This window comes from Mauremys reevesii, linkage group 2 (assembly GCF_016161935.1).
Source record: "Mauremys reevesii isolate NIE-2019 linkage group 2, ASM1616193v1, whole genome shotgun sequence".
Classification (NCBI taxonomy): Eukaryota; Metazoa; Chordata; order Testudines; family Geoemydidae; genus Mauremys; species Mauremys reevesii.
The window spans coordinates 72,662,334-72,688,187 of record NC_052624.1 but is presented as its reverse complement, the minus strand read 5'-3'; the positions used below and the strand labels follow the sequence as shown (position 1 = coordinate 72,688,187).

Below are 25,854 nucleotides of genomic sequence, written 5' to 3'. Positions count from 1 at the left end.
CTGTGCCCTATTTTTGCATCTTTATGATAAGTACCCCACAGCAAGTAGGTAGGAGATATACTCACATAAACACTTCACCTGCTTAGGTTTTCATTGAGTATTTTAGAAAAGAATCAAACCTGGAAGCAAAAATAACACTTCAGGCACTGAGCTGATTCAGTAACAGTCCCCTCTCCCTTCCACATGTTATCTTATCATTGCACTTATATCACCTTGTGGTATTTGCTCTGCTCATTACAAGTCTCAAATGGAAGTCTTGAACTTTCTAGAAGTTAGACTCACATAAGGGATTTTGACAACAATCCCCTTGTGAGGAGATGATAACGTCAGTAATTCCTAGCGTGATATCCTTCAGGGAATACGGGCTGCTCATTAGAGGTGCTATCTTCTTAAGTTTAATTATAATACGACAAAACTTGGGGTAATCATCTGTGAGTTTTAAATAAGTGATCCTCACACCCATGCTTTCCTGCCAATGCTGTTTTTTCTCAGTTAGCCTTGCTACTGGTCCTCTCTTTGGTATTTTATGTAAATTGGTGGAATTATCTTTTAATTTTACCTCTAGAAGAAAGGCACATTTACATCCTGGACAATCTCCATGTTGCCCTTAAGGGAGAGACTAAAACAAACTCTCCTATTGTACAATTTCCTCACAGATTGGATAAAATTGTGAATTTATTTCCATGCTGTGCCTACTCAGTATGGTACTTTGTCCCCCTCTCTAGTGGTGGCTAGACCCACTAGAGATTGATGAATCTGCTACAGCCTTGACTAAGAGACAGAGGTATTTTAGCTCAGGCAGTAGAGGCTCATGCATTAAAATCCAGAGGCTAACGGTTTGATCTCTGCTGCTGCTGACCCACCCAGGGATGTCTGCATTACATATTCGCTGCCACTTACATTCCTTCTTGGGCACCTATTCTTATGGCATACTTCTGAGAACATGGGCTGCTGTATAATAAGAAGTGAGAGCATTCACATAGGTGCATTCAAACCTAATTCAATAGGATACTTTATGCAACTCTGAAAATACAACCTCTGGTTGTTATCATGAAAGCTGACAGTAATTAATGAGAACCTTTTTTTATCAGCTCTGATGGCCTATGGACTTTGATAAATGCCACTTGTATGAAGCCATAATTTGGGTACTTAGTCCCCTGTAGGTTATGGTAAGCAGGTGGTTATTGGCAATATTTAAGGTATCTTATCACTAATAATTAAGGACGTCGAAAAGCTATCTTCTACCTTATATTTCTTGTTGGCTCTGAGATACACAAAGTGGAATTGTTATGATTTCTATTAATGCTCTAGTATACCTTGTGGCTTTCAGTGATCATAAAAGGAAATTTGATCCTGGCTCTGAACTGAGTCTGAGGTTCAGCTCAGGAGTAGTGGCAAGGCCACCTTTACAGACCCAGCACTCTGGGGCTGCCCAGGGACTGGTCTAGTCCCTAACTTAATTTAGGCCTGGCCTACCCTAGTAAATTAGGTTGGCTTAACGGCATCGTTCAGGAGTGTCAAAAATCCACAGTCCTGTGCAGTGTAGGTAAGCCGACCAAAGTCCCCATGTAGACAGCGCTAGGCCGACAGAAGAAATCTTGTGGATTACCTACACAGACAGAAGAACTCCTCCAATCAGCAAAGGGAGTGTCTACACTTAAGCGCTGCAACTGTGCCGCTCTAGTGTTTCAATGTAGACAAACCCTTCAAGTAACTCGTCCCTTTCTCCAGACGCCATGGAGAATGGTTGTTGCGGAGCGGGTAAAAAGAGGGTGGTCCTGTTGTGGGTGGATGAAGCAATGTTGGGTGGAGGCCGATCAACCCTGTGAAGATTATTTTAGAAAGGTGTTACAGCTTGAGGTTGTATTACTTTCCCTTAGAGCTCCCTTTGCAGTGGAGAAAGTCCCTTTCAGGGAGAGTACCAGAGCAATTGCAGCCAGGAAGATTACATCAGGGCTCCAAAGCCTGTGCAGAGGCACAGGGACTCCACATAGATACCCTTGGCATCAATCTCCTGTCCATTAGCCATAGTAGGAGCTATGTCGCTGTGTGCTTATTAAGTTGAGGGTTAGGCCTCATGATCTGTATGATGGTGCAATTCACTGGCCAGTGCCCCGCAATGCCTCTTGCAGGGAGAAAACAGGGAATAACATTCTGTGGAGTGCGGGGGATGTAAAATCCATCTGCACAGCATTTCCATCATTTTATTCCCACCTACTACAGCCACACAATTTCCACTGTCCTTGGGGATTTTAATGCCTGCAAAGGGAAAGGGGCAGAATGCCACTCTAGGTCTTCAATATGGGAGAAGGATTAAGCTGATTGAGGTCTCTCCTTCTGTGTGTGTGCTTTGGTGTGGGTGAGGGAATTGATTCTGAATGTTCCTTCTTTCAGTCTTGCTTTTCCTTACAAGAGAGTGTGTGATGTGTTTATATTTAGAGAAGAATCTTCTTCTGTATGAGTGAAGAAGAACAGAACTGGGAATGACAGCATGGTGGGACTACATTTTTTGGGGAGGCGGCCATAGAAGCTGGGTGCACATGACACTTAGATGCCACAATAAGAGGTATTTTAGCAAAACCGCAGGTACTGTGGGAGGTAGCATACACAGCAGGTATTTCCATGGGAGATGTGGGAGGAAGGTAAGCTGCCAGCCAGCATTCTTCCCTAAAATATCAGATAAAGAAGAGCCTGATGGTGCATGTAACCTCATGTGTGTCAGTCATGTTCTTCATTTGCAGAGAAGTTTTTAATTATTCATTCTGTGCTCATCAAGAAACCACATTCAAACCAGTTCCCTAAAAACTGGCCTCAAGCTAAGGAGCCACCTTCCTGGTTTACTGATACATTTGTCAGTTCCCTTTTCACCCTCTTTTCTAAATCTCCCTTTAGAAGTAAAGTTTTCCTAATTCTTTCAAACACAGAATGCCAATGTACAGTTTGTTCCTCAAACACGAGAGAGGGAGAGAGAGAGAAGGCAATGTATAATGGACTTGGTAAGCCATAAGAAAAACAATATATTTTAAACTGTCACTAAATAACAATTTAGGATTAATGGTCAATTTAAGTCTTGCATGGTTGAAAGAATATAATCAAGGTATTTTTAATACAGATCTCCTACCCAACACACACACATTTTCCAAAGACTGAAATGTCACAAACACTTAAGAATAGATTTTGGAAATGAAGCATGTGGTTTTTAGTCTTGTGTCACCCATTGACTTTAATGGCCAAAGCTCCCATTTAGGGTATTTAAAATGTTGGTTTAAGTCAGTATTCCCTCCAATTTTGTTATGTGTACCATCACATCATCTCCATATTGGCGCCTGTAACAAAATGCATGTGGCAGGGGCGGGGCCTGAGGGGTTTGGAGTGTGGGAGGGGGCTCAGGGCTGGGGCAGAAGGGTGAGGTACAGGGGTGAGGACTCTGGCTGGAGGTGGGGCCAAGGATGAAGGGCTCAAGGCTGGGGGAGAGGGTTGAGGGGGGTGTATGGGGGTGGGTGGGGAGTGGGGGCTCCAGCTGAGGGTGCAGGCTCTGGGGTGGGGCTGGGGATGAGGGGGTTGTGGTGCAGGATGCCCCAGGGCTACAACAAGGAGAGAGAACTCCCCTAGCTCTCTCTCCCCGCAGCATCACCTGGACTGCGGGGGAGAGGTGCCTCTCCCCGCCACAGCAGCTCCGGGGCTGGGGCCGCGGGATAGGCGCCTCACCCCTGGCTGCGGCAGGTCCGCACTGGGTTAGGGCCGGGGGAGGGGCACCTCTCCCCGCCGCAGCCTTGAGTGCCTGCACAGGGCTTAATAGGCTGCTTTGCAGCCGCACAGCTTAAAGGGAACTTCGGTTTTAGTACCTACTGAAAACTGGTGCCTTTGTTATTTTAAAAAAGATACTTCATTTGGAAACATGGTGGTTGCACAAGTAGAATGGCTACCTTAACATTTTTTTTACTTATTTTTACTAGGTATATAACACAAAAAAAATAATTAGATTATTAATCATGTCTTGTGAATGAAGGAATTATTCATCTGATGTAAAGTTCATGGCAGTATCTTAAGCATTTACATGAATACTGAACAACTGAGAGTGAAATTAATGAAACTGAGAGTATAATCATAGAATATCAGGGTTGGAAGGGACCTCAGGAAGTCATCTAGTCCAACCCCCTTTCAAAGCAGGACCAATCCCCAGACAGATTTTTGCACCAGATCCCTAAATGGCCCCCTCAAGGATTGAACTCACAATCCTGGGTTTAGCAGGCCAATGCTCAAACCACTGAGTGATAGATGTCAAAATGGCTCTTTCTTTTGGCTTAACTTTTCCAAAGTCTGTTGTCTCTGTTTCAAGAAGAGCTAGGAAAGCATCCTGAGGGTGCAGGTTCCATCCCCGTCATGATCATTATGTGGATTTCCCTTCATCTCTCCCTGCTCATTTAGTTGATGGCTTTGTTTACCTTCTATATAGATGTCCTTTCCATTGTCCTTTTAGTGTTACCTGGCTCAATTTACATTGGGGAGACAGAAAAAACACAAAACAACATTCCTTTGTCTAAGATAGTCTGGGTTAATGCACTGCTCATAAAACACCTTTTGAGAACATATTTCCATCACATATCTATAATTCTTTATACATCACCCATACACACATAACTCAATAATATTAATTAACAGCATGACTGTTACAGAGTTATGGGTTCTAATTGTGTGCTGGAAACCTTCAGAGGTTAACTCACCCTGGAAATACTAACTCTGAAGGCATTTTTTTTATATTTAGAAAATTGCCAAACTCCCAATTAAGTGTGTGTCAATGAGCCCAGAGGGTGACTAAACACATTGAGGCTGGCTTTGCAGCAACAGGGTGTGATCTAACTCCCTGGGGTAGGGGAAGGAGATTGTCTGGGAAGAATATGATCTGCCAAAACAGCCTTATTGGAAAGGATAAGAGTCTCAAGTTGCACAATTCCTTTCAGAAACCCTATATCTTTCATTTATGGATCTGTAGACACTTTACAAATGGAGCTAAGCTTTATTATTCCTATTTTACAGATGACAATATTGAGGCATAAAGGGGTTACATTATTTGCCCTGAATTTTATGGTAAGGCTGTAATATAGAGAGTTAATGACTTAAGTGCAGAGAGCCGAAGGTGGAAGCCACCCACTGGAAGTGTTTGATTAAAATGTTAAGTGGATGGCAGATGTATATAATCAACAGGGAGCACAGAGCTTAGGTGGTTGGGGTAAGAGTGAATGACTCAGCAACATGAAGGTGAAACTTGAGGGTCACTTCTTGTGGTGAGTTGGGGGTCAATGGTGCTCAATGGTGATCCAGCAAAGCACTTAAGCCTATGCTTAAAGTTAATCATAGACTTAAATTCTTTGGTGGATTGAGGCTTAGCTGTCTTACTGAGATGAGATAAATGACCAATTTTGGACCTCTAGCCCCATCTGCAAGTGCCTCAGGTGAACACAACTGTAGATGAATGTATGCTGCTTTTGGCTTCAGTCGCTCCTTGATTGCAGCCGTCCACAAGTTCTCAAAATCTTTCAGTCTGAGGTGGCAGAGCTGCTCTCATTGGATCTTGTCATGAGCTAAGAGCTCCTAGGTGTTGAAGTCAAGATTGGAGGTTGGCCTTGAAAGTGTCTCTGTAATGTTTTCTTGGTCTGCCCCTAAAATGAATTCCAGTCTGCAATTCTCCATAAATGACAACCTTTGGTATCCTGCTGTCAGACATATGGACCACATGACTGCACCACCTCAGCTGTGCTCTCACTATAAAAGCTTCAATGCCTGTAATGTGGCAGCACTCAAGGATCTTGGTATTTGGAACCAAATTTTGCCATTTAATTTCCATTTTCCCACGCAGATGTCATAGGTAGAATTGGTCCAGTCATTTTATGCGGCATCAATAAGTAATTCATGTATCAGAGCTGTAGAAGAGTGTGGTGATGACAACAGCATAGTAAACATCAGTCTGGACACCCTGTTTGTTCCAGAGATGATGCTGAAGTGTTCCGAAGGCACTGCTGGCTGAACCAATGTACTTTGTAATGTTGTCATTGATCATTGCATCTTGTGACATGACACGGCCTTGGTAGCAAAATTTGTGAATAGCCTTGAGTGGTACACCGTTGATGGACACATGTAGAGTAGTTACATTACTCTCCAATCAAGGTTGGGCCATTGACTTCTGTCGTCTTTAGGCGCTAAGCCAAAATGTTTTGCTGCATGTGCAAAGCAGTCAGTGAGCTACTGAATGTCCCCAAGGTTATGGGTCAATAAAGCACTATAAAGTGGGGGTTCTCAAACTGGGGGTTGTGACCCCTCAAGGGGTCATGAGATTATTACGGTTGGGGTCGTGAGCTGTCAGCCTCCACCCCAAAGGCCCCAGCATTTATAATGGTATTAAATATATTAAAAAGTGTTTTTAATTTATAAGGGGGGGGCTGCACTCAGAGGATTGCTGTGTAAAAAGGGTCACCAGTACAAAAGTTTGAGAACAACTGCTATAAAGCACAAGCATCAGTGAACAATAATTTGCAAATAATTGTCTTAATAACTTTTGTTTTTGCATGCAGGTGATGCAGAGGAAGGACCTCCATGCACATGGTACTGCATATAAATGCCATACTCAAAGGTATGTGTGTCACTTCAGAGTGGCAGAGTCTCTGAGTGCATCTACTAGAACAGCTGCAAACATGATACTTGATAATGTTGGAGCAAGAACATAGCCTCGTTTTACTCCACTGATGACAACAAAGGAAGCTAAGAATGCAGGACATGAACTTGCATTCCTGCATGAAAAGATTGAATAATGTTGACAAACTTATTGGGCAACTGAACATGTGGATGACTGTCTACAGGCCATCTCAATTTACAGAGTCAAAGGCCTTAGTAAAATTGATAACAACTACATATAGGTTTTGATTCTGCTCACATTTCTCCTGAATTTACTGGAGTGCAAAGATCATGTCTGAAGTACCACTCCTAAAACAGAAGCCACAGTGGCTTTCAGGCAATATCTTCTCTGCAAGTTGATTGGTTAGCAGTGGCAAGGAACAAGATGCCCCGATGGTTATTGCTAGAAGTGTGACTGCCTTTCCTTTTCTAAAGGTGAATAATGTTGGCATCTTTAAGTTCCTCCTGTTCCTAAAACCTCATATAGAGGTCAGTGAGCTTCCTGATTAGCTCATGGCCCCCATATTAGAAGATCTCTGCAGGAATGCCATAAGGATTTGCTGCTTTGCTGTTTCACATTGGCTTGACAGTTTTCCATACTTCAGAAATGAGATTTGGAAGTTGTTCAGGATCATTAGGTGTTGATGCTGATGTAGTGGATGGGCAGTTCAGAACCTTATTAAAGAGCCTAGCCTATCTTTTCAGAATTTGTCCATGATCAGTCAGCAGCAATGATGAATGTACATTCTAGATCAGGGGTGGGCAAACTTTTTGGCCTGAGGGCCGCATCGGGTTTCATAAATTGTATGGAGGGCCGGTTAGGGGAGGGGGTCATGGCCCGGCCCCCACCTCCTATCTGCCCCCCCAGGACTCCTGCCCTATCCACCCCCCTCATTCCCTGATGGCCCCTCTGGGACCCCTGCCCTATCCACACACACCTTCTCCCTGTCTCCTGACTGCCCCTGGACTCCTGCCACCCCATCCATCCCCTCCTCTCATTCCTGATGGCCTTCCCGGGACCCCTGCCCCATCCAACCACCCCTTCTCCCTGTCCCCTGACTGCCCCCTGCTGCCCCATCAACCCCCCCTCCTTCCTGACTGCCCCCCCAGACCCGTGCCCCCATTCATCCCCTGTTTCCCCCCGACCATGATCCACACCCCCACCCCCCGACCACCACCCAGTACAGAGCACCGGGTCAGGCCGGACTCTGCAGCTGTGCTGCCCCAGGAGCTCGCCGCCCTGCCACCCAGAACATTGCGCCAGTGGCAGAGCAAGCTGAGGCTGCCGGCGAGGGGGAACAACAGGGTTGAGGGGGAACAGGCCGGGGGCGAGCCTCCCGGGCCAGGAGCTCAGGGGCTGGGCAGGACGGTCCCGCGGGCCATAGTTTGCCCACCCCTGTTCTAGATAATGGTGATACCATGAGACTGCAGGCTGTACGTGGTCTTCAACTCATCAAAAAACCATTTGGAATCTCTTTGGTCTGCCACTGATTGAAACTGCTTGGCTTTTATTTTTCACCCACTACCCTTTATGTGGCAAAGCTTAGTTTGCACATTACACTTTGTACGTGAATAAGACATCTTTTTAATAGACAAGTTTTTATCGTTTATCCAAAACATGTGAAGAGCATGCATGGATATCAAGAGTTGCTTTATCTCAGCATCATTTTCATTAAAACCGTCCTGACACTTCCTTTTTACAAAAGCCAAGGGCTTCTTTAGACATATTGACTACTGTTTCCCTAAAAGATGACCAGGCAGAGTCGGTGTTTACTTTGTCCAATTGAGAAAGCGTATCAAGAACTTCATCAAGTTTTTAACAAATCTTGCACGTTTGAGCTCAGATCCCACTGAGGTTGGATATTGGAGATTGACGACATCTTGCACTGTATCATTTTACATCTCAGGAGCAGATGATCAGACCACATAGATGCTCCCTGCATTGCATGGATGATTTTGATGTTCCAACAGTTGCATTTCGTAAATGCTATAGTCAATTAAATGCTAATTAATTGTCAATGACCAGAGCGGGGATGAAGCCATTTTGTTCTGTGCTTTGTTCCTTATCTGTAAAATACTAAGTGTTCAAATTACCAGATCCTTATCTTGAACCATGCCATAGAATTTCAGCCTGACATCCCTTCCCTAGTTGGAAATGGCAGGCATCACGACAAGGATGGACACATTTCTCCAACACTAATGACACAGGCACTTGCCCTTGCAGCACTGCTGGAACTTATTACATGTGGGTGTAAAAAGGCAAGTGTGAGCTCAACTGCAGTTGTTCAAGACAGAGCAGGGCATGCATGCAGCCTGGCTTGTGCAATGGTGGTGAGTACTCTTCTCATCATATGGTTGCCCGTGTGGATCCAGATGAGTGTGAGACTACAGATGGTTCCTATTTAGAGATGTAGCATATAGCAAATGTATTGGAAAAAGGCTAGACACACATGTACACTGTCATATTTCCCATACCTGAGAGGGAGTCCATTGGCTATTAGTGTTTTGCTATTACCATGCAACAGTATACGTGACCTCTATTAATACAAAACACAAGGCCAACATTCTTTAAGTAATGAGCCTTACTAGTAATTTGTGTCAAACAAATTATTTGTATGAGTAAAATTTGTTTTTCTCTTGAAATAAATTTATGACACTGTCAAACCTTTTACCTGACTAAAATTTGCTTTTTCTTTTAAAATAAATTGTTTAAATCCCACTTTATTAGTAATTTTTTTTCAAATTTGTATTGATAATTTAAATACAATTTTTGTGCTCTTTTCACTCGCACAAAAGGTTGTTTTGACATGGATGCAAAAATCTTGCCTTGACATACCTTGTTACCACTTTACAACATCACACCCATCCTGGATAAGTACCTAAGCAACAGCAGCAAAGAGTCTTGTGGCACCTTATAGACTAACAGACATTTTGGAGCATGAGCTTTCGTGGGTGAATACCCACTTCGTCGGCTGACGAAGTGGGTATTCACCCACGAAAGCTCATGCTCCAAAACGTCTGTTAGTCTATAAGGTGCCACAAGACTCTTTGCTGCTTTTACAGATCCAGACTTAGACGGCTACCCCTCTGATACCTAAGCAATGTGTCTATCACAATAACATACTTGTTTTTTTTTCCTATATGGTGAGGGTTACTACATCAGCCAAACTGTCCAGCCTAGGGCTCCAGGCTGTAAGTTAAAACAGAAAATATAGCTTGTGCAGTTCTGCCACCCAGTATCTGATTGCTCTCATAGGGGAGCTATGGCCTGCAGAAATCTTACATTCCAGCATCATGTAATGGGTCCATCTTGATGCCATCACATGTGCTTAACCTTCCACCTCCCTTTTGCATATACCCTTCCTGCTGTGTGCAGAGGCAATGCGAGCCCATTGAAAGCCCTACGCTGGAATATTTTGGGGGGCCTCCCATACAACACACTAAAAAAGCAAACGGGCCCTCCTAGAGCTGCTCGGGGCCCTAAGCAATTACTTAAGCCTGGTTATGCCTAGCGGTGACTCTGAACGTGTGCCTCCCTCGCAGCGGCCCAAATGGGTCTGTGATGCCAACCATGGCACAGTCTCACTATTGGGGGGGGGGCAATGGGCAGGAAACTTCAAATGCTTGAGTGCAAACTGATTCTTCTCCCATCCCCGCGTTGTGCTGCTGCTTCTCTGATGTGAGCGGCTTTCACCAGGGGAGGGGAGAAGGGGCCCTGGCCGGGGCGCTGCTGAGGTCTCTCCTAGGGAGAGGTCGGCAGGTCCCCGCCCGCTCGTGCCCTGGGTTTCCTCCTCCCCCCGCCCGCCTGCCTGCCGCCTCGCGGCGCTCCCGCCTGTTGCTTTGGGACGGGACGGGGCGGAGCTGCCTTCTGGCTCCGATTCGCCGGAGACGCTGCCAATCGGGCTGAGGGGGCGGGGCTTAGCTAGAGCGAGGAGGCGGGGGCGGGGGGAGCGTGTGGCGGAGAGTTAATGTAGCCTCGTCCTCGGCTCGGCAGCGGCGCTTCCTTCATCTCGCTCGGTCGCCCCCCGCGCGGAGCCAGCGGCGACCCCCTTTCCAGGCGCGCCTCTCTGCCGGCAGACGGGCGTGCGGGCGCCGCCGCCGGGGCGCCATGGAGGACGAGCGGGCGGGCGAGCAGATGAGACCGCTACTCACCACGGTAACGCGCCGAGCCCTGCCCGCTTTGTGTGAGCCGCGGCGGGGGCGCGGGCCCGGCCCTTTGTCACGGCGCCCGGCCGGCGAGGATGTTGCCCCCACCCGCTCTCTCCGGGCGGGAACACGGAAGCGGCGCCGCCGGGTACCCGAGTGCCTGAGGCGGCAGAACCGCCCCGGTAACGGCCGTGGTGTGAGGGCTCTTCGCGCACACGTGCCGCCCCCCCCTCCCGGGCTACGCGCTCGCGAGGTGCCCTCCTGGCCTCAGCCAGCCGCGGCCCCGGCTCCGCTGCTGGCGCATCTGGCGCGTTTGTGCGCGCACTGGGGGCTCTGGGCGAGCAGCCGATCCTCCCCCTCCCGTAGCCCTGCCTGCGCCGTGTGTGTCAGGCTGCTCCCTCCCCCGTGCCCCCCGCTGGCTCGTGTGTGGACGGGGGAGGCTGTGGTAGAGCGGGGCGAGCTGGTTCCTTTGTTCCAGCCTTGTCTCTGTGATACCCTCTCTCTTGTACAAGAGCATGGGCTGCAGGGGCCTGAAACGGGCATCTCCCATCCCTCACTGTGGTGAAACCATGGTAGGGCTAATGCACCCGCTGGGAGGGCAAGGGGTGATCCGCTCTTCCCTTTCCTTAAGGCTGCTGTTGCCTCTCTGCCCAGTATTGGGGGAGGGAAGGGAAGGAAGAGAAGTGTGCACACATGGTAACTAAAGATTTTATTTTTCCTTTTGTTCTCATGTTGCACAGCCTTATACTCGGGTCAGGTGGTGGATATGATTCCTAGTCAGGTGTGTCTCACCAGTGTCTGTGAGGGAAGGATAAAACTAAATTGATTTGGTTCATTTCCTTTCGTGGTTGGTGGTGAAGTAAGGCAGACATGTGTTCCCTTACTTCCTGTGCTACTGAAAAATACATGTGGCTTCATAGTTGCAATTTCCCCTCTCTCTACCCCTCCCTCCCTTTTAGATGACTCAACTTCAGGGTTTTATTAATAAGCCTCTTTGTCCTTATTCCAATGCCCTCTTTTAATGCCTTTTCCAAGTAGGTATTGCATAGCAATACCCTCTTAGTATCAAAAGAGGAGGGATGTGTGATTTCCAACCGATGTAATGTTCTGATTCCTGAAAGAAACCTGGACATCTTTATTTTGTTTTACACAAGACTAGTAAAGTATTTTTTGTTACCCCTTAAGAAATAAATCTAGTCATTTTTTATAAATATTGGAATAAGTGAAGTGCTAATTTGCTGTCAGTATACTTACCTATTTCTCATAGTATTACAACAGTGTCAATAACTTGGTATGGTTCAGAGGTCTATGAATGTTGTATTTTCCCTGGATTCCTGTCATTTGTGTTGCAGGTCAGCTTTGGTTTAAGAAATTGGTATAATATCTCCCCCATAAGAGTCCAGCATAAAGAAATGTGCATCTCTTTCATATGGCCTTATTGTCTTCAATTAAGAAAAAAGGTGGTGGTAACTCCTGTTAGCTAACATGCAGTCACTTAACGGGAATTAAGAACACAACTTTTTCTTAAGCGTATGTCTACGCTACAAGTTCTACAGTGGCACAGGTTAGCGCTACACCAGGTGGATTGAGAAGCTTTGTAGGTTGTGGATGTATTGGGCTAGGATATTGGAACCAGAAAACCAGGAGAGGGCTTGTGAACATGACCTGGAGAGGAAGCAGAAAGACAAGGCTTCCTGGGCACAGATCTTGCTAGTAGTAGACTTGAAGGGCTGTGGGGAGAGAAGAGTATGCAGAGGATGTTTGTGTAAGTTAAGCGGAGTGAAAAGGTGTGGGAGTATGTGAAAGAGACCAGCAAAAAGGTAGGCAGAAGCTAAGTTATACATGTCCTTAACGGCAAAAACAAGGAGCTGTGGTGAAATAAGTGACAAGTAAGCAGGTGAGCATGGATGATGTACTGATCCACAGGCAAGGTAAATAGCTCTTGGATCAGGTGTACACTAGAAACTTCTGCTGGTATAGCAAGGTTGGGTAGGGATATGTATCTTCTTGGGATAATTCTATACCAGCAAAAGTCACAATATAGACTTAATAATGCTAGTATAAAAGTGCTTTTGCTGGTATAGTTTATTTTGGTCACTGAAATGGTGTAAGCCAGGGGTTCTCAAACTGGGGGTTGGGACCCCTCAGGGGGTTGCAATGTTATTACATGGGGGGTCGCGAACTGTCAGCCTCCACCCCAAACACCACTTTGCCTCAAGCATTTATAATGGTGTTAAATATATTAAAAAGGGTTTTTAATGTATAAGGAGGGGGTCGCACTCAGAGGCTTGCATGTGAAAGGGGTCACCAGTACAAAAGTTTGAGACCCACTAGTGTAAGCTATACCAGCAAAAGCACTCTTCCCCCCCCCCAGTATCATCTGTGACCATGTTTACACTACAGTAGTACAGCCACAGCACTGTAGCTGTGCCACTATAGCATTGTAGTGTAGACACTTTCTGCCCCAATGGAGGTTTTTTTTTCTGTTGATATATAGTTAATCCTCTCTGAGGTGGGAAGGGTGGCTAGGTTTGATGGAAGAATTCTTCCGTCAGCCTAGCTGCATCTACAGTGGGGTTTAAGCTGACCGAACTGTTGCACTGGATGCAAAATTATAAAGTTACAGAAAAGTATGTCATATTATGGAAAAGGTTGAATTATACTAGTAATTCTCATTTGCCTATTGAGAGGCTTTTCACTTTTTTTTTTTTTTTTGTGTGTGTGATGGCAGAAAGTGGGGAGTCTTGTCTGAATTGTCACAGCTGGCTTCCCAAATAAACTTATCTGGGCTGTTAGGTAGGCATCCTTCTGATATATTGTTCTCTGGCAGGGAACCATAACTAGCAGATTTCCTGTCTCTTTAAAAAACTGTAGGCCAGGGTTTCTCAAACAGGAGTCACCGCTTGTGTAGGGAAAGCCCCTGGCGGGCCGGGCTGGTTTGTTTACCTGCCCCATCCTCAGGTCTGGCCGATCGCAGCTCCTGCTGGCCCAGATTGCTGCTCCGGGCCAATGGGAGTTGCTGGAAGCCGCTGCCAGTGGGAGCTGTGATCGGCCGGGCCTGTGGACGGGGCAGGTAAACAAACTGGCCCGGCCCGCCAGGGGCTTTCCCTGCACAAGCGGTGACCCCTGTTTGAGAAACCCAGCTGTAGGCTATATAAAAGTTGAGGTCACAAAGGTTTATTGTAAGGTGCACACCCTTCCTCCTTCTTTTGCTACTGGCAAATGTACCGCTGAAGAATGTTCTCATGGAGAGGGATGCCTTTCCTTCAGTATTCTAGTATGTTTGGACCCCCCCCTGCCCCTTCATGCTGAGTGAGACTCAGGTGGAAAATTGAATGGGGGACAGGTGCATGCACTGAATAAAAGTTTTAGAAATCTGTGCAGAATTTTCTTACTTTACAGTTCTGAAAATCTACTGTTATTGGAGAATCTGTTAGTGAGATAGGAAGTGAGGTCTGTTTACGTTTGAGGCCAGAGTGACAGGGAATGTCTACAAAGAGAATTTGTGGAAGGGAGGAAAATACCTGTCTTGCATTCTTGCTTCTTCATTTTAGTGTAACTGCCTTCTAAAAGAGCCGTCTCTATTTCACCTTAAGATGCTTGAGAGGAATACTCCTATGAGTGCAAGAATTGCCATCTGGGTCTGATCAATATTCTGGTTTTGTTGTACAAAAACTCTTCTTCACACCCATTCACTGCTTCATTTTGTATGGGGGTGGGTTATTTTTCTATATCAATAACTTTTGATCATGGCCCATAGCTGGGCAACCACTAGCAGTCCATGTGGGATCCTCTCACGAGTCTCATGTGCCTTGATGCTTATGTCAGTTCTGGGGAAAATGAACTCAGTAACTTTCTACTTAGACAGGTTTCAGAGTAGCAGCCATGTTAGTCCGTATCTGCAAAAAGAACAGGAGTACTTGTGGCACTTTAGAGACTAACAAATTTATTTCAGCATAAGCTTTCGTGAGCTACAGCTCACTTCTTCGGATGCATAGAATGGAACACACAGGCAGGAGATATTTTATACATACAGAGAACATGAAAAAGTGGAAGTATGCATACCAACATTCTACTATGCATACCAACCATTCTACTTAGAGACGCTTGCAGTTATTTAGGTGATGTCTTAACCACATCTCCTAGGACTGAGCAGAGCAGTGTGACTTCATTATGGGGGCTACTTGAGTTTGAATATCTGCCCTTCTGGTCTTTTAAGTCCAAGAATGTAGGGGGGCATAGAGTCCAATGGCTTTGTTTCCTCTCCCACTCCCCGTAAGCTATTGAACTTATTTTTGTTTTTGCTGAATCTGTTCCCTTCCCATACCCTGCTGTGGAAGATGTTGGGATTGAAAGTGTTCTTGTTGGGGGACAGAGAGAGTGTTTGAGGATTCTCTGGCTGGTTTACTTGATTTAAAATACTGCAATAATATGACTCACCTGATTTTATTGGAGTACGTGTCTGCAGATCTTCTGTAGTGGGTTCATGGTTGGTTACTACTCTTTGAACAATAGCTTTGGAGGTGACATGGGGAGTGGGTGAGTCCTTTTCCAGTGTTGAATCCTGTTGCTAGAACAACTCCAGATTTCTGAAGGATATGTTTACATTGGACACAGGTTTATAGATTATTTTCACTGAACCTCTGTAATATGGACTGACATTTTTCAAGACTTCCTTTTAGTTTTTTATTTTTATTTACATATTTTTGATGGAAAAAAATCACTGGGATTACAAGTCTTGAAGCCTGTGACAAAGATTTTTAAGGGCTTGGGAGGGTCATACAATAACGAAAATTGGAGTAGTTGACCAATATAACTACAGGCAAGTTGTATCTTACGCAGGGGTTCCGTTCCGCGGTTATCGCGTAAAGCGAAAACCGCATATACTCAAAATTATATCCCCAAGCCCTTTAAATCCCGCCCGCAAGTCCGGTGGCTGGGCCGGGGTGGCATTTAAAGGGCTCCTCCGGGCTCCCGGCCAGCGGGGAGCCTGGAGGAGCCCTTTAAATGCTGTCCCGGCCCGGCCGCCGGAGCTGCGGGCGGGATTTAAAGGGCTCCACCGGGCTTCCTGCTGCGGCGGGAAGCCCAGAGGAGCCCTTTAAATCCCGCCCGCAGCTTTGGTAGCCAGGCTGGGGCTGGCATTTAAAGGGCCCGGAGCTCCACGGTGGCTGGAGCTTCAGGCCCTTTAGTTTGCCCCAGGGGCTCCCAGCCACCTCTGCAGCTGGGAGCCCCCTGGGTGATTTAAAGGCCCTGGGACTCCCAGCCACAGCTGGTGCCCCAGGACCTTTAAATCTTGAGGCCACGCCTCTTCTGCTTGAGGCCACGCCCCCCGACTCTGGCCGTACAGTGTAAAGTTGAAATCGCGCATGGTAAATGCGCGTAAGTTGCGACAGACCTGTATACATGTGACAAAAATGCTACCTAATGTCAGTACCTTGCTAGAAATGACATAACTATTATCATTGTCTTAATTAATCAAATGTACTTTCTTTGGTTGTTCTTCCTTCCCCAATCATTTTCATCAGTCTCTATTCTAGAAACTAACTTCTGTTGGTATGTCTAACTGCATATCTTGATTGTTCTTGGAAAGTGACTCTGATATTAGGTTTTTTGGAATACATGAGCTCAAACTCAAGAATTTAGCTGGATTATCTCATTTTGAAACAGTTCTGGCAACTTTGTATCACTGCTTTTGATGTATAATCTTGATTTATAGTATTTAGTTACTGAAACAGTTACCTTTTTAAATAATTTATGGCTTTTTTGGGTGGAGGTTAGTTTCATTTTTTGGGATTTGTTTTTGGCAATTTTTGAGTTCTATGCAGATGTCGAAAAATCAGGGTTTTTTTTGGGGGGGGCTTTTCTTTTGTGTATACTGAAGTGCAGTGGTTCTCAACTTGGGGTTCATGGCCCTAGGAGTCTGCAAGCCCTTTTGGGGGGCTGCAGGACCCCATGGCTGAAACCCAGAGCCTGAGCCCAGGCACCCATTGGTGTGGGGCTGAAATCCTGAGCCTCAGTGTCCCTCTCTGTCAGCCTGAGCACTGGTTCCCCCCGCTCCACCCTCCCACTGCAGTGCCAGAGCAGGGCAACCCTGAGGGAAACTCCACACACTCCCAGCCCTGAGCAGGGTGGATTTGATTTAAATCAAATTGATTTAAATCACTAGTCAGCTTCCTGACCCGATTTAATCATGGATTTCTACAGAAAAGTGCATTCTTGAGAAGAATATGTATTAAGGTTATAACAACCAACAACTCAGAGATAGATGTAGGTTTCCTTTTTTAGAAGGTACGCAGTATACATTTTAAAAGTGATTTATTTTGAAAACTTTTCAGATTAGTTTTACAGCTATATCAGAAAACGAATGAATGAATGTTTTGGTTATTTCATTTACCAAAGGGAATTGAAGCAGATAGTTCACTGGGTCCCAATGACTTTATAAATATCTCTAATTCAACAGGTTAATCATTAATATTTGGAGGATTTTCATGCCATACTGGATTAGGAGGAGAACATCACCAGACGGATATTTAAATTAAGTATCAGAGGGGTTGCTGTGTTAGTCTGGATCTGTAAAAGCAGCAAAGAGTCCTGTGGCACCTTACAAATTGTTGTATTTAACTAAAACAACGTTATGTATTCTGGATATTTTTTCTTCAACAGCAAACATATATAATATTTTAACAAAACAAGCATATGAATTTTTGAATTTAGTTAAACATTCAAGTTTTTTAAAATCAGGTTTGTTTTTGTTGTTGTTGTTTAAATAAAATAGTTAAATGAAATATATTTAAAAAACCAACCAAACAAAAAAAATCGACTGTCAGCCAGGCCAACATGAGAAACTTAAATATTGGCTTCTGCAGCTAACGCAGTTGTCTTCACATTCATTTTCCTCTTTGTTCATAATCTGGAAAAGAAAAACAAGCTTTCCTGCTTTTTCAGTCCCAAACAATTTCTCAATTTGGAATGAATTAGTTTAAAGGAAGAAAATATTCTTTCTACATCGGCAGAAGAAGTTGCTGCTGTTAAAAGTAAGATTATCACTTCAACAGTCTCAGAATCCAAGTGCTTAAGTGACTTCCACCAGTGAACTGGTGGGACTTTCTTTAAAACATCATCAGCAAACATATATTTCTTGAATGGTTCAACCTTAGCTCTGAAGTTTATTATAGTTGGCATTATGGTAGGATGATTGCTGGATCTCCATGTCATAGCCAACTCCTCTTCTTTAGCAGTTAAGGTTTGACCCTGGTACCGAGTATTGAGATAGTTGCAAGAAAATGAGCTGGAGATAGTGCTTGTCCCATTCATTATTATTTTTTTTTTAAATGCTTGTAATTTAACTCGGTCATTGCATATTTCTTTTTTTAAGCTCTCACTCAGTTTCATCCAAATTTCAACAGCATCAGCAGTAAAACAGCTATTTCTCTGCATTTTGTTCAAGACTACAGAAATAGGTTTCAGGGTACTCGACATGTGTTCAACATTTCTCTTAAAACCAATGTTGAAAACTTTGGCTGTGACAATGCCGTCTAGTTTAACAAAGTGTCATCAGATTAGGCCAGTTCTTATTATAGGCCCCATCTATACTGGCAAGTATGTGCTCAGTAAAGCAGCTTTGAGTGCTGTAACTCCCGAGGTGTACACACTGCCAAGCCACTTGGTGTGCAGAAACTGCACAGACGCAGCGCTCTAAAAAACCCACCTCGCCGAGAGGCGTAGAGCTTTCTGTGCTGGGGCTACAGCGCTGCAGTGCTAGTGTAGACACCATGGTGATTACAGCACTGTGATTGGCCTCCGGGAGGTGTCTCACAATGCCTGTTTGCACCTCTCTGGCCATCAGTTTGAACTCTACTGCCCTGCCCTCAGGTGACCAACTGTCAGCCCCACCCCATAAATTCCTTTGCAAATGTAAAAGTCCCCTTCCTTTTTGCTCGGTGATGCATGCAGTGTTCTTAGCGCATCTTTCTAGGTGGCCGTGCCCGCTCCACGCACCAGGCGATCCCCTGCTTGGAACAATTCTGAGCTGCTGGACCTCATCGGCACTTGGGGAGATGGGGGAGATGAGGCAGTGCAGTCACAGCTGTGCTCCAGCCTTCGGAATTGCGAAACCTATGGACAGATTTCTAGATGCATGATAGAAAAGGGCCATGACCAGGACACATTGCAGTGCAGGGTCAAAGTGAAGGAGCTGTGGAATGCCTACCACAAGGCATGGGAGGCAAACCGCTGCTCCAGTGCTGCACCCACAAGCTGCCGGTTCTACAAAGAGCTGGATACGATACTCGGTGACCACCACACCTCCACTGCAAAGTCCCCTGTGGATACTTCGTTGGCTCACGTGCCAGTTGAGAGTGGACCAAGGCAGGAGTAGGCAATCTTGGATGAAGGGGGGAGGGGGAACCAGAGGGGGAGGATGACTCGGAGGCCAGAGATTCATGCAGTCAGGAGCTCTTTTCTACCCCGGAGGAGCCTAGCCAGTCACAGCAGTCTGCGCTTCATCAAGATCAAACAGGGAAGGAGGCCCCTGGTAAGTGGATCTGATTTTGTGAATTGCTGAAGCAAGTTGTTGGGGGCAGGAGGGTTGCAGAAAGAAGGCCTGTCTCCCACCTTGTGCCTAGTTTGAGCGGTGGAACAGGCTGTTGATACACTCCCTCACTTCCCAGGAATTTCCCTCAGAGATCTCCAGGAAACTCTCCTGGAGATACTGGGCAATCTGCTCCTGCAGGTTCCTTGGTAGAGCTGCTTTGTTTCTTGCTGCATTAACGGTAACTTTCCCATGCCATTGTACCATCACAGGGTGGGATGGGGTAGGACCATTGCTGCACACAGGCTAGCTGCATGGGGCCAAGGCAGAAGCTGCAGGCTTGGAGAAGACCTTCCCTTAATTCCCTGCGCATGCTCAGCAGCGAGATATCTTCTATAATGATCACATCCTGTGGAAAGTGTGGGGACAGGAATGATTATCAGTGTCCCCCCCGCCCTCCCCCTCCTGGTACTGGCTCTCCTCAAGTGCCCAAGAGCCATGTGCCCAGTGTACAGCAGGATCGGGGAACAGTGATTTACCCTGTCCCTGCGGCTACTCACCATTTTTGGGATCTTGTAGCATATGTGTGCTTGCCTGGGATCAGCCAGTTAGTGACAGGTGAGTGAGTACTGGCTGTGTTTTAAAGCACTGAAATGGTCTGTGTTGCAAACAATACTGCTTCTGTAAAATGTTGCATTTAAACTTCACAGAGGACCTTGGGAGCACAGCCTCCCTCTTTATCAACGGTAGAATGGTTGCAAAGAATTAGAAAGAGTCCAAGAAGAACTAAGGAGGACTTTATGCATAAGGTTATGATGCACTCCACTGCCGAGAGAAAGGAATTAAAGGATTGGTGGGACGGCGAGAAGAGGGACCAAAAGGAAAATGCAGCACACCAGAAAGAAGCCACGGAGCAGCTTTTAAACATTATGGAGTGCCAAGTGGAAATGCTCCAGGCGATACTAGCTTTTAAAACGGAGTAGCTCCGGGCCTGCCCTTCCCTGCAGCTGCTGTCACAAAACTCTTTCCCGTGCACCTCCCCCACACTGCCAACACAGTTATCAACCTCTTGGATCCACTCTCTACCCGCAGCATTCCATTCCTCAATCCAGCAGTGTGGACTCCCACTACCCACGGCACTCAACACCCATCCCTCTGCAGTTTGGCCCTGCTGAAGTACAGCACCCACTGCATTGTACTCTAAAGGAGAAGGTTGGGTATGATCCCTAGACATACACAAATTTGTAGCTGTCCCGGGACCCCTCCTCCTATTGAGACCTTCCATTCCCCCATCCCTCTCCCTGCTGATGAATTTTTTCATTTGACTCTCTCCTTTGGTTGTTGTCTTGCAATAAAATAACTTTTGTTTGAAAGCAATCTTTATTCTATTAAGTGAAAGCAAAAAGAGCACAGCAAAGCAACATACAATTATGTTAAGGCCCCTTCTTGCATCATGTGCTCCAGTCATCTCCTAGCATTAGAAGCACTACAGTCCTGAGCATAGCAACAAATATTAGTGGCTTTCAGCTTGAAATTGCTGCCTCAAAGCATCGCTGATCCTTATGGCCCCCTGCTATGCTCCTCTAATAGCCCTGGTCTCTGGCTGTTCAAACTCAGCCTCCTGGCGCTGAGCCTCTGTGATTCAGTCCTGAGTGAAGCTCTCACCTTTCCGTTCACAAATATTATGGAGTGTACAGCAGGCGGTTATAAGCATAGGAATATTGACATTGGTCATGTCCAGCTTCCCACACAGGCATCGCCAGCAGGCTTTTAAATGGCCAAATGCATACTCCACAGTCATTCTGCACCTGCTCAGCCTGTTGTTGAACCACTCCTTGCTGCTGTCAAGTTGCCCCATGTATGGCTTCATGAGCCACAGGATTAAGGGTTAGGCGGGGTCTCCCAGGATCGCAGTGGACATTTTGACTTCCCCTACAATGATCTTCTGGTCTGGGAAGAAAGTCCCTGCTTGCAGCTTCTTGAACAGGCCAGTGTTCCGAAAGATGCATGCATCATGCACTTTTTCCAGACCAGCCGGCGTTAATGTCTGTGAAACGCCCACGGTGATCCACAAGAGCCTGGAGAACCATTGAGAAATACCCCTTGCGATTAATGTACTCAGTGCCTAGGCGGTCTGGTGCTAGAATTGGAAATATGCGTGTCATCTATCACCCCTCCGCAGTGTGGGAAGTTCATTTGTGCAAAGCTATCCACGATGTCACGCACGTTGCCCAGAGTCAGTCTTTCAGAGCAGGATGCGATTAATGGCCCTGGACATTTCCATTAACAAAGTCCAACCATCGACTTTCCCACTCCAAACTGGTTAGCGACTGATCGGTAGCAGTCTGCAGTAGCCAGCTTCCACAGTGCAATCACCATGTGCTTCTCCAGCCACAGGGCAGCTCTCATTCTCATGTCCTTGTGCCGCAGGGCTGGGGCAAGCTCATCACAGTCCCAAGAATGTGGCTTTCCTCATGCAAAAGTCCTGCAGCCACTGCTTGTTATCCCAGTCATGCATCACAATCTAATCCCACCATTCAGTGCTTGTTTCCTGAGCCCAAAAGCAGTGTTTGACTGGTCAGCACCTCCGTGAATGCCACAAGCATTCTTGTGTCATAGCTACTATGTGTGGTGAGATCAATGTCGCACTCCTCTTGCCTTTGTAGTTTAAGGAATAACTCCACTGCCACTCGTTGGTCAGTGCAAGCAGCATTCTGGTCAACAGCTTGAGATCCATTCCTGCAATCAGAAAGAGGCAGGGCAGGGTGCACAGTACGCAAACCGTTGAAAGATGGTGCCAGATGCAGACAGAAGCATGAGGTTTCCTGGGATGTGAAGCAATGCATCACAGGGCATTGGAACAGGACCCATGATGCCCCATCACCCATTCCACCTTCCCACAAATCTTAGTGGCAAAAGAGAAAGAGGTGCTCTATGGGATAGCTGCCCAGAGTGCACCGCTCCAAATAGCGCCACAAGTGTAAACACGCTATTGCGCAGGCAGCTGACAATGTGAATACACAAGTTTTTTTTTCCTTCGGCACTCTCTGCGGCTCTGTAACTTTGCCAGGGTAGATGTGCCCATAGTGCTCAAAACAGTCCACTACTGAGTTCCATCACACGTCTTGTGGGGGAGTTAGCTTGCTTCCTCCCACTTTTTTCAGAGTAGCTGCTGCAAAGTGGTTGGTATGGAAGTATTTTGCAGTTTCAACAAGATTAGTCTTATTTCCGGAACACTGAAGTCTTTTGGCTAGGAGATGCATCAAATGAGCACTGCAACCATATCTTATTAACTTGGGACTCTTTTCTAAATTTCTTTTCATCTTGGATTTGCAGCATTGTCTGTCACCAAGCATTTGCAGCATTGTCTGTCACCAAGCTGTGTACTAGACCATTTGAATTTTTTTTTAGTTTATTATTGCTTTTACTGCTACTTCTTGTAAGTATTCTCCTGTGTGTGCATTTCCTGATGTATCAGTTGTTTCTGTGAGGAAGACATTTCCTCCTTCTGTTGTCACACAAGCACATGCAATAGGATCATTGTGGACATTGCACCCATCAAGAATCAGGTTAACAATTTTTACCATCTAGACCTTTTGCACACTGCTCAATTTCTCTTTCATACACTTTTATCCAGCAATTTGCCTGTGACGCCTGCAACATCTGCTCTGTTGGGTGGACTGTATCCTGGTCTTAATGACTGAACTATGTTAATGAAGTGTGGGTTCTCCATCATACGGAAAGGAGACTTTGTTGCATAAACAAACTGGGCAGTTTTTTCATCAATGACCTCTTTTTGTAATCTACTGGTTCTTATCACAAACTTATCTATGGTTGTTTCTGGATGATGGAGATTTTTTTTTCTCCTTTTGCTACAGGTGGCTGTGTGACATACATGATGTGACTGAAACACTATCATTGGCAGAAAACTCTGAAACTATAGAAAATGATGACTATCCACCTTCAAGATCTTCAGAATCCTGTATATTGAGAATGGATTCTCCTAAACAAAATAAGTCAATGCAGTTATTTTATTATTATTACTATACTACTCATTTAGTATTACTCATTGCATTCACTGACATTCAGTACTATTTTAAAGGTGAAATTGTAAAAGGAAGATCTGCCTATTTCAGCTATTTTTTTAATCGCAACTGCATTTACAGTGATCATACCGTAGAGTAACAACTATATTTTTTGCTCAAACATGAGAATTCAAGAATAGTCCAGAAGAAAGACAGGCAGTCCTTAGGAAAGAAGTATGAAATAAAAAAGGTTACCAACCTGAAGATCCTGCATGTTCAGGCATGTTCCTTCCATCATCTTCAATGCAGCTTCCTCCTGAGAAGGAACACTTGCGTCGGACGAAGTGGGTATTCAGCCATGAAAACTTATGCTCCAATACGTCTGTTAGTCTATAAGGTGCCACAGGACTCGTTGTCACTTCTCATGATGATGTTTCATTTGGGCAACCAGGCCTTTCATTTCTTTGTTGCGCTGCTTGCATTTTGCACACATTCCTGTCTTACCCATAGGTAGAGGAACTTCATTAAAATATTCCCAAACTGGGTCTCTCTTACCGCCTGCTGCAATTATAGGTTTTCCCTTCTAATGAGAGAATGGTATGGTAGATCTCCAATCAATGAAGGCTACACTCAGAAAGACCTCAAGACTTCTGGAATATGCTGCTCAAACAGTTTCACTTCTGTTTCTACTGCCTGTCCTTCCCTTCTCACATTGATCTCCAGATTTCTCCTTGTCCAGATCTATTCCACCCCCAACAATCTTCTATTCATTAAACTTTTCGAAACTTTGCACTTTGAGAGAGGTAAGGGATTGACTCTGTGTACACAAATTTGCAGAGGGACAATAGTGTTGAGGTCTGTTATTTCTCACCTCTAAATACTTTTTATTTTATTTAAAAACATTTTTGCTGTTAACAAGCATGGTATCTCTGGAGGCACAAATCCACAGTTTGAGAACTGAAAAAGTAAGCATCTCTGATGGTATCTTCTAGACTAAGCACTGAGTCCCATTGGGTAGATAGAAAGGTTAACCTAAATCTCTACAGAAGTCCCTGGATCCCCATAAAATGGGTCCCTAATCCATGAACTATTGGAACTCATTTACAAAACTTTTCTTAAAAACATTAATGAATAAATTGCCTCATACTATAGCATTAGAATTTATAATCCTTAATCCATGATGAGATATCTTTGAGCTATAATGTAACTTAATTAAAGCTATCTTTAGACAGTGTTTTTCCCTCAAAGCCTTTTATCAAAAAAATATAATTTAAATAAAATCTGATTTAAAAAAAACACTGTTTTTATCCACCCCGGGGAGTGGTATCTCTCCCCATGGCACCCCTGAGTGCCTGCACAGTACTTAATAGGCGGCCATGCATCTTAGGGCGAACTCAGCTTGTTTTTGCTGATTTTTATCAGACTTGAGCTTGAGTGGCTAGCCTAAGTCTCCGCCAGAGATGCAGTGTCCACTCAGCTATTTTTAGTGTGCTAGCTCGAGCCCATCTATCATGAACCTGTCTGCCCAGGCTGGGAGGCTTAACTCTGTGTTAATGAAGGTGGTTTTTTTTTTCCCATTTAATTGTTACCAAGTTCTAGTTCGGTTTCAACATAGTTATCTGTTTGTGTTGTAAAATACTCTGAGTTGCTATGCACAATAAGTGATTGGTACAGTCCTAGATGTATAGCTTTTTTTTCTTTTTAATGTTAGGGTATGTTTTTAATAGGTCTTTCAAAAATACATCAGCAATATGTAATTATGCAAGTTTGGAAATAATTCTTAATCCGCTTCTTCAAATTAAGCTAGGACTCCGGCTAATGTTTTGAGATAGCAATATGAGCTCAACTGTTAAAAACAGCTTGATCCATATGAAGCTCCTATTAATCTCTTGGTTTATAAAAGCACTACAAACAGGCAAAGTTGCTGATCCATATAGCTTGGTAGGGTGAACATCTGAATCGCATAACTGATGCTTAACTTGGAGCTTTGGAGTGCATAGGACCTTTAATAACTGAGTTTGCAAACTGCCAATGTGCTGACCCACCTCTTGCTTTGAGTTACTGTCCATCCAGGGATTTAGATGGAAAAGTGACAATGTTGTTTGTTCATAAGTGAATATTTCCTATTGAAAAAGAGCTACTTTATTACTGTGGTATATTTTAAACTTAACTTTATACCTCTCTATATTACCTTTGCCTAATTTGGCAGAATCTAGAAAGTCTGCAGCGTCTCTACCTAGAGACTAAGGAAAATCTTAAAACTTTTCTTAAATGCAAATTCAGTGCTTGCAAAATTGTCAGATTTTAGTGTATGTCTACACTACAAGTGCTACTGTGGCAAAGCTGCAATGTTGCAGTTAGGCACTTGATACAGTGATGAAAGAGTTTTTTTGTTTTTTGTTTTTGTTCTCCAAATTGTAGTAAAGCCACTGCCTTGAGATGTTAGCTGTCTCTACTGTGGGTGTTAGATTGACTTATGAACGT

The 25,854-nt window shown here is 45.0% G+C and overlaps 1 protein-coding gene and 2 long non-coding RNA genes across 7 annotated transcripts in view; 2 read left to right on the top strand and 1 right to left on the bottom strand.

Moving 5' to 3' along the window:
* Window positions 1-7,529, top strand: part of LOC120399146 — a 42,000-nt gene extending 34,471 nt beyond the window's left edge. For all 3 annotated transcript variants that reach the window (XR_005594985.1, XR_005594986.1, XR_005594987.1), the window contains one exon: window positions 6,570-7,529. This is a non-coding gene — a long non-coding RNA (uncharacterized LOC120399146). The remainder of the gene's footprint in view (window positions 1-6,569) is intronic.
* The window catches only part of LOC120399145, a 31,214-nt gene extending 20,246 nt beyond the window's left edge, over window positions 1-10,968 (bottom strand). Inside the window, exon 1 of the long non-coding RNA XR_005594984.1 lies at window positions 10,822-10,968. This is a non-coding gene — a long non-coding RNA (uncharacterized LOC120399145). The remainder of the gene's footprint in view (window positions 1-10,821) is intronic.
* The window catches only part of SLC4A7 (solute carrier family 4 member 7), a 173,160-nt gene continuing 157,915 nt past the window's right edge, over window positions 10,610-25,854 (top strand). For all 3 annotated transcript variants that reach the window (XM_039527063.1, XM_039527059.1, XM_039527062.1), the window contains exon 1: window positions 10,610-10,825. In XM_039527063.1, the coding sequence (XP_039382997.1) occupies window positions 10,778-10,825 (48 nt within the window). In that variant the 5' untranslated portion in view covers window positions 10,610-10,777. The remainder of the gene's footprint in view (window positions 10,826-25,854) is intronic.